The following is an 8,803-nucleotide window of genomic DNA, read 5'->3' on the forward strand; positions in this document are numbered from 1 at the left end:
GCAGCCGCTAGAGGGAAGCAGCCGCTCGGGCTGCCGGCACAGCCCCGGGCAGGGCTGCGGGACAGCCGGGGCCCGGCCGAGCCCCACAGCAACCTGGCCGGAGAGATAAGCACCGAAGACACTCCGCTGCAAGTTGCTTCGGACTTTCCAAGCCCGAAATGCCTCTACTCATCACAAAATAGGGTTTGATTTCACCCTGTACCACATCAACTTACCAGAGGTTCTATTGTACCGAGATCTTTTATTTTGTTGCCGCTTAGATTTAGATGCGTGAGGTTTGGACACTTTTCTGCCAACACTTCCAGTCCTCCTGAGATTCTGTTGTCGCTTAGCTCGAGCTAAAAGGCACATAAACATCTTGAGTTTTTAGTGCAAACATGTATCATAAAGCAGTTTGGTCAGCTAAATTACATTTTTTATACAAACAACTATTTTACACATGCAGTATAGTACAAAGAGGGAGGGATATGGCATAGGACATTTTATTTACCTTCTTAAGTTTGTTTAACTTTGGTAAGTTTGCAACTGAGGTTAAGCCTACGTTGATTGTACTTAAGAATTCCAGCTCTTCAAACTCATCTGTAAGGCCTTCGATTTTGCCTTCGTATGACCTACAGTTGTCAAGAACGAGTTCTTTAACCTGGAAAAAGAACAATGCAAAATGCGTGTAAGACATCCTCTGTGGAGGATAAAGATTTCACTCACAAGCAAAGGATGACACAGATGAGGCAAAAATGAAAGGTATTCCAGCAAATTGGGAAGTATGCCAAAGGTTATTTTCAGTCTGATCCCTACTTTTGCTGGCATGCCAGGTTACCAATGTTTCAAAAACACAGATACTTGGCTTTGCTTCAACTGCCCACCTTTGTGTTGTTCTATAAATGGTATAAACAGTTCAAAAACACAAATCCTGGCCTAACCGATTTGGTTGTTAGAAGTAACATCGTCTTTGGTATATGCAAGCAACAAGCATTCTAAAACATATGAAACCGATCTATTTATTTTTAAACTAACCTACAACTTTGACGCTCCACACAATTCGTGTGCTATTACAACATATCATCAGTTGTTAAAATAGCTTCTCTCTGCATGCAAAAAATTATTCGAGCTTTTCAAGTGTGGAAAGATCACTGTCTGCTCAGACACTCCTGAAACCCAACAGCAGGCACTGGTGATCCTAAACCAGGTCTCAGCCTTCCTCTTTACAGTAGCTCGATGGTATTTTAGGGATCTCCACGGAGGCAACTCCTTTCTCGGGGAATTAGAAGGGATGTGTCAGATGATGCTGGCAGGGGAGGTTCAGCCAGCATAGCTGCTGCTGCAGCAGTGTACCCCTTATCTCCCCCGCCCTGTTGCAGCAGGGAGGCTCGAAGGCAGAGGTGAAGATAATGGCCCCATGGGCCTGAGCGGCACAGGACTGCCTGACAGCCAAAGCTGGGCAGCCCCACGGGTGTGTACAAAATGTTACAGGCTGCAGGGTTTTGTTGAGTTTTTGGTTTTGTTTGTTGTTTGGGGTTTTTTTTTTTTTTAATAGAACACTGCACTTTTTGCAGGTGCTATCTTCAACGGACACAAAACAACAGCATCAATGCAAAAGAGCCCCTAAGTACGCCCCACCCTGAATAAAACTGTTCCTTTTCACCCTAAAGCCAGGTCAGGCTTACGGGATTCAAGTGCCTTAGCAGCCAACATGAGTTTTCCTGGGCTCTGGGGAAGCTCTGCCACCGAGGACTGCGACTCCACAGGAAGGGCCCACCCATTCTGGGAACGTCCAAGACATTTTCACACTGACAGAGAATTTCTGGGGGTTATTTCTCCCCCATAAAATACCTAGAAAAACCCATCCTTCTGTGTATACTGCAGACCCCCTCCCGTGCCTGAGGTTTGTTTACAAGTTTGGAAAGGGAAGGGGCGCTGCTTTATGCTGAGGATGGGATAAAATGAGTCTGCAAGAGCGGTGTATGCAGAAACATGAAGCAACTCTTCAGTTCACACCAAGGACAGTTAATATGCAAATATTTAATTTTCTTAATTTTTTTATTACTGTAATCCCGCTGCACAGAGAAGAATCCTATGTAGTTTTATAGCTCCAAATAACATCCCTAGATTTCTAATTAAATCCCAGGCACTGAAGTCAATAGGGAAGTCAGCCCAAAGCAACACGAGAGTACAAGTGATTCATTGAGAGTAGGAGGATCAGTGTTAGACAGGAAATACATTTTCTGAGACTCTACAATTTTCCTTGAAGAATTATGATAGGGAATGACTACACAAAAGTCTTCCAGAAGAGTTTTAGGCTGGTTAGAAGAAACCAAAGATCAAGTCAAATGCTCCTGATGCCACTTACATCTATTCCACTGGGGGGTGGGAGGGGAACCCCAAACCCCAAAAACAAACTACAAAAACTCCTCTTTGCTTTGAAATTTGGACAGCAGGAAAGCCATCTTAAAGGCAAACATGCCTTTATCTTCTTACTGTAACAGTATTTAAGTATCAGGATCCTCCAGTGAGATCAATTTGGGGACTAATACAGAGTTTTCTGAGCCATCTGCTTCACACACACACAGAGCTCCCGCCAAAAAAAAAAAAAAAAAAAAAGGAAAAAAAAAGCAGCTCCACCCCAAACAGATCGTACAGCAGCTACATTTCCCCCTATCTGTGTCCTTGCTCGCCAGCACACGAGGCCTCTGCCTGCCCCGTTATCTCCCCTGGCCAACAAGGTGGCTCATCCGAGACAGCACCCACCTACGGACATGTTTCGGAGCAAGGAGGGTAAAGGAGAGTGCCACGGTGCCAACCGTGCCGTGTTGGTGTACGGCTGGAGAGCCCGGAGATCTTTTTTTTTTTGCCTTATCCTCTTTGCAAAGGAAGTTTGCAAGAGCACACATAGGAAGATGAAGCAAGGCAGGAGGGAGTTCAGGGAGGGAAAATGCTCACAGCTGCAGCAGCCAGCAGAGTTTAGGGCCAGCTCTGGCTTTGAGCTATGCAGCAGACCGAAGGCACAGAGTGAAGCAGCACTTAAGCCTCATGCTGAGAAAGAACCGGCATCTGTCCTCACCCCAGGAGGTGGGACAGCCCTTCACCCTTCCCAAGGGCAGGATGGAGAAGAGGCAGACGGGGAATTGGACAAAGCTTCCTCAGGGGTAGAGAAGAGATTTCAGGGAGAGCTGGAAATAGCCATGCATGCAGAAGAAAAATCCTTTCACATGGTGGCAGAAGAGCCAACCAGCTTCTACTTCTAGTTTGCTCTTTTTAGCACAAGACTGCTGTTTCCTCTTTACCTTTCAGAAAACTTTGATACGGAACTGCAATGCTCTCTTCTTTGCTGCGCCCAGTACCAAGATACTGGGCAAAGGTACAGTCAAAACAAACGCACAGGTAAGCTACCGTGGAGTAAATCCGGCCAGGTTTGCAGGTGGTAGAAAGCCTGGTGGAACTGAAGAGCTCATTTAGGAAACAGCAGAGCGCAGGCTCCTAATGCTCCAGAATTGCGACCGCAGCAATGTAATTTCGGTGCTTACGTGGTCAGAGGTGTATTAACACACTGAATCGCTTCTGAAAGAACATGACTCCACAAAATAAAATTCAAGTCAAAATTAAGATGGCTTTATGTTCGAAGGGATTTAAGAATCCTGTAGAAAATACACACGTGCAAAAGCAAGATGAACTGATCTCGTGGGGCTTCTCCCAACGTCACTGCCATGTGCACGCTCACTGCTGCATCGTACCCAATTCTCTTGCATACAGCACAAGCAGTAAAAACCACCACCAGCTTATACAGTTTTTATAAGTATTAAAATTCCCCGCAGCTATTTGCCCATAGCCTCTCAGCCTGCAGTCTTGTGCATCCCACTCTCCTCCCCTTCCACTCTGATTTGCCATCTCCTCCTCGAGAACTTGCTATTTTGCAGTTAAGCAGAGAGGCAGCACCGTGCCCCCCGCCAGGAGAGGGCATTGCTCTCCAAGGCCCCTCTGGGTTATTAACGGGGCACTTTTCCAACACGCTGGCTGCTGCACAGAGGTCTCCTCTCAAACCTTAGCCCCCCTGTGAGGACATTGGGCCTCATTCAAGCACACTATAGCCTTGACAGTTAGCAAGCACATAACTGTGTCAGTATACAGAGAGGGAGAAGTGGAAAGGTGACCTTAGTAAAGCTACATTCCATCTAAAACAGCTCACTACCACAAAAGTATGACACAAGGACTAAAAACCTATTCCTCATTTGTTTTTCAGAAGTCTTTGTAATTTTAAGGAAAATTCCAGCTCCTGAATCACTCTCCAAACATTTACTGAACTTCCCTGAAAATGCACAGTAAGGCTACAATTTTTATACTTCCTTCCTCATATTCTGTCACCAAAACACAGAATAAACCTTTGCCTGATATAAGTAGCCTGGGCGAGCATGCTTTCTGAGCCTTGTTATATACCTGAACGAGATGAGTGGGCCTCAGCGGGTCTGAACCAATTTAGTTGTATCACACTGCAGTCTCTGTAATATTATAGACACGTAGATGAGCAGTCAGAATTAGGGAGGACAATCTGAACTTATTTGGAGATATAGGCTAAGGGAATAAGTGTCCTTAGCTAATTCATGTTTAGCTGCATCAAAGACAGGAAGATTCAACTTGCAGAAGTTGTATAGGGTCAACCTTATCACTATCTATGCCACAATGCATACACAAATCAAAGCACTAATTGGAGCAAGTACTAACACAAGTAAGCACTAGTGCAAGACAGACCACAGGAGCTGTACTTATCTTTCCTCCCTCTCCCAAAAAACTGCTACATAGTGAGAAACAGAGGAAGAGCAACATGCCATAGGTAACCAACCACCACAGATAACACCGCAATACTTACCTAAACAGCTAAGAAAGCACCCGCAGGTGAATGTCTAGCAGAAAACCTAACAAGCAGGTGGCTAGGTTGGTTCCCGTAGTACATAACCATGTCTTCGATAGCATTTACGATAAGGCACCATCAGGTGCTTGGGCAGGGATATTACACGTCGTACAGCTTCAACTGCCAAGCGTTTCTCGCCCAGCCTGCCGTTCTGCCTTGTCCTCTGCATTCCCGGGGTGGCTCGGGGCTCTGCTGCCCCTCTCCCCCATTCAGCGGGTGCCATCTGCTCGAGCAGGTGCTTCCTGGTCGTCCGCGTGCTTTTGCTCGAGCGTTGGTCTGTGGTTTGCGGGTATCGGTCCGAAGTTTTCAGCAGTCACACGTAAGCAAGTAGATTGCTGCTTCTCCAACAAACTCTCAGACCACACGCCTTGGACCTGTTCTCCTGTGGTCATCCCAGTTTCTATTTCTGATAGTCCCAGACGCTTTCAGCACATGATATCATATCTCTGTTAACGCGCACTGCGCTGTTAACTGTGGACTACTGCATCCCCTGTATCTCTTCATGACATCACACTCTACGTTACTGCCTGCTTGGTAACCAGGGACTCTCACCTGTTTCCTACGATGATTACTGCATTAAGCTGTGTTCCCAAATGCATATATGGTATCCTTAGTAGAGCCATGGGGCGTACTGCGAGACTCCAACCAAATCCCAGGGTAAGTACAGGCAACCACGTGTAAGCAGCCACTAGATTTCATGGGACTCATCACAAGTGACATCTGTGACTCGCTCGCTGTGCACGGTAGCCGGCAGACCTTCCTCTGCCTCCCTTTCCCAGTGCAGGCTGCCTCTCTGGAAGGGACCATACTCTAGAGTTATCAATGCATACACAATCAATAGAATATTATTACACACAGACAACTATTAAGCCGCACATTATCACCTCAACCTTTAATCTACATTTCCATTGTAAGAGGTAAAAAGGCAAAGATTACTGCAGAAAGCCTACAACCCACAGGCAGGGAGATCCATGGGACTAAGTTCCCGAATCCCGGTCTGTAACTGAAGACTTAACAAGGAGGACATAGTTGTGAATATGATTTTAAAAGATAAAAGGCAAATTTGCAAGTACAAATACCATTCTGCTGGCTTTACAAGCAGAACAGCAAAGGCTGTAACATCTCATTTTTGGCACAATGGACCAGATGGTTTTGAAGTGTATGTTGCATATGGTACCCCTAGGACAGGAATATCCCACTATGTGGCATTTTTATCGAAAAAGGCAGGTAAAGATGAGGGTGTTGACTCTGTCTTGCACTGCTCCCAACTAAATGATCCAGGGGAGCATTGAGAGAAGTCCTTCATACCTCTTAACCCAACGGAAATTTCATTTGGAGGAGGGCAGAATTGTGGAAAGAAGGGAGGGGAGAGCAAGGGAAGCCTGTTGTGGTAAATGGAAGCGAAGTCCAAATTACTTTTGAAAGCAGAGACAGTTTTATTCTCTCCCAGATGCACCAACATTTCTTCAAGACACCTGGGTTTCTGTCTTTGGGGGTTTTTTGGTCTCAAAAGCCTGCATAGTCCATGCAAAGCCCCACATCGCTCCACAGTAAAGAATGACCATTGCTTTATACTGTAACAGACTGCCAAGGGTTCTGTCCTTCTAGTTCTTGTACTGTATTCTAGATCAAGATCACACAGATTTGGTGATCCTTGAGCAGAAATGGATCTCCTTAGGTTTCTATTCCACTTGATTTGTGCAGCAAAGTTTAAGAGAAGTCAGCCTCCACAGTCACGACCTTCTCATTTGTTGGGGAAGGCATGGGTTTGGCAAGGCTCAAGATAATGCCCAAGTCTTGCAAGCAGCCCATCGTTCATGCTTAGCTCCACAGTGATGGTAAGGATATGATGTTCTCCATGCTCAATTTTACAAGCTTCCTCCAAGGTACTACTGGAATGAGTGAAATGTTGCATGATTTCCATTTCAGACACTATCTGGAACATGACTAGGCCAAAAAATGCTTGAACGAACAGCCTACTTAATACCTTGGGCTAACGAAGCTGCTCTGAAGGCTCAAAGACATGATGCAACTTCTGCTCTAAGATGGTCACCAAAACATAACCAACCTGAAGAACTGAATTTTTTGAAAAAAAAAAAGAAGAAGATAGCACCACATGCCATTTACCACCTGCATTCAGGACAGATCTTCGGCCACGTTAGGGCCCCCTGTGATATAAACACACAGCAGAGCCAGGCTACGCGAAGTTCAGCTCCTGGTGGAAAATAGCGAGAGACAGAGGAGGACAGAATAATCTCAAATTAGAGATTAATAATCTCAAATTAGAGATTGCCCAAATTAGAGCAGCTACTGGGCTGCTGTATGTCAATTAAGACACCCCTCAAGAGCTGTTCAGCCTTTCCAGGCTTGCCAGAGCACTGCCCGTTTGGGCTGTGCCCCCTCCTACCTCTGGCGTGCTGCCGGCAGGCAGGGAGGCGGGCAGGGGAGGGAGGCAGGTGCCGTGGCTTGGTGCCACGGGGGATTCCCCTTCAGTGGGGCAATCCTCAGCTGCTCCTTCTGGGTGGAGATGCCCGGGGATGAGGATCTAGCGACAAACAGAACCATATTTAACAGGAAAGGGAAAATTCCAATAGTGTTGGCATCCTCTTCTTCCCCCAAGATACACAAGTAAAAAGCAAACCAGGATAAAGCTCACAGACACCAACCTCAGGTGACAGCAGTGAACGTTTTTTTCTTTGCCAAATCAACATGTGATTTTGGATTTTGATACATCCCTTCAAGGCTTTATTATGAGTATCTAGGAAGAGATACATAGATATGACTTGGAGTACATGTCTCAAATTAGTTAGCCGATGACCATTCACCTTGCACAGGCTGTGGTCATTATGGTGTTGGGCAGAGAATCTGCAAATCCAGGGGCAGAGAAAAATGCTGCGCAAAAAAATGGCGACGTAACACAAACCCTTTCCCTTGAGATACAGGCAAGATATCTAGCAGCCAGAGTACTTGAGAATCGTATTAGCAGAGGCAGTGACTGACGGCTGGGAAGAGACTAGATGGGATTAATGCGTATACCTTGTAATTTTGAGCAGTACTCCATTACCACCATTACAGACACCGGGTACAAGCGGCTCACCGCGGCTGAACGCCAGGCGCCTGTCAGGACTTCAAAGCAGTTCAGGCTCAAGTTTACAGGATTTCTCCCAGGCGCGCTCCCTGCACCTGAACAAAGGCATCCCTTCCACCACCACTCTGCAACTGGCCCCTTCGATGCTGAGACATTCACAACGTCTGAACAAAACAGCTTCCAGCTCAGCCTGGTTCAACGGCAACCTGCTCCACTTCTAGCTGTTTTGCCTATTCTATACACATTCAGGCGAGTTGGAACTCCAAATTCTTGCAACAACGTCATGTTAAACTACTACTGGACCTCAAAATTCATCTGGGGTTTCTCAAAATGATGCAACCCTGTCAAACTTTCATATTACAATTCCTCTTCTGCATCTCTTTCTTGGAACCTCCCACCAATACTTTTAAACACTTCAGTGGATGGTTTTAGAAGCCCAAAATTGAACTTCTATCATCATGCCGATACAGTTTTGGTGCCTCTTATATTTTTCACTACAAGCACCAATACACGTGGACGTGCACAGATCCCGATACTGCTGCCTTTGAATTATAATGCCACGGTTTTCATACAGGTTTACTCTGCGTTTGTAAACTATACCCTAGTAAGCGCTTTGTATTTAATTTAGTTGATCTAACAATCGCATGATGAAGCGACTTGGAATATTTTCTGGATTGCAGTTCTGCACAGTTCTCAAACCTTAACCGTCCATCATGCTCGAGAAGAGTGCCCAGGGAGAGGAGGGGCTGTGCACCAGCTCCTAAAGCTGGAAGCAGCGAAGTGCCATCAACATGGCACTGAGCCCCCGACAAAGG

General features: G+C 46.0%; 1 protein-coding gene across 1 annotated transcript; it reads right to left on the reverse strand.

Moving 5' to 3' along the window:
* Positions 1-215: 215 nt before the first annotated feature.
* Positions 216-7,445, reverse strand: LOC104081821 (acidic leucine-rich nuclear phosphoprotein 32 family member A-like; the record flags this gene model as incomplete). The annotated part of the gene is made up of 3 exons (XM_009584695.1): positions 216-338; positions 491-640; positions 7,308-7,445. Coding segments are annotated over 3 exons (411 nt in total), but the record flags the coding sequence as incomplete, so codon positions are not given.
* Positions 7,446-8,803: the final 1,358 nt, after the last annotated feature.

The sequence above is a fragment of the Fulmarus glacialis genome, unplaced genomic scaffold (assembly GCF_000690835.1).
Source record: "Fulmarus glacialis isolate BGI_N327 unplaced genomic scaffold, ASM69083v1 scaffold27919, whole genome shotgun sequence".
Classification (NCBI taxonomy): Eukaryota; Metazoa; Chordata; class Aves; order Procellariiformes; family Procellariidae; genus Fulmarus; species Fulmarus glacialis.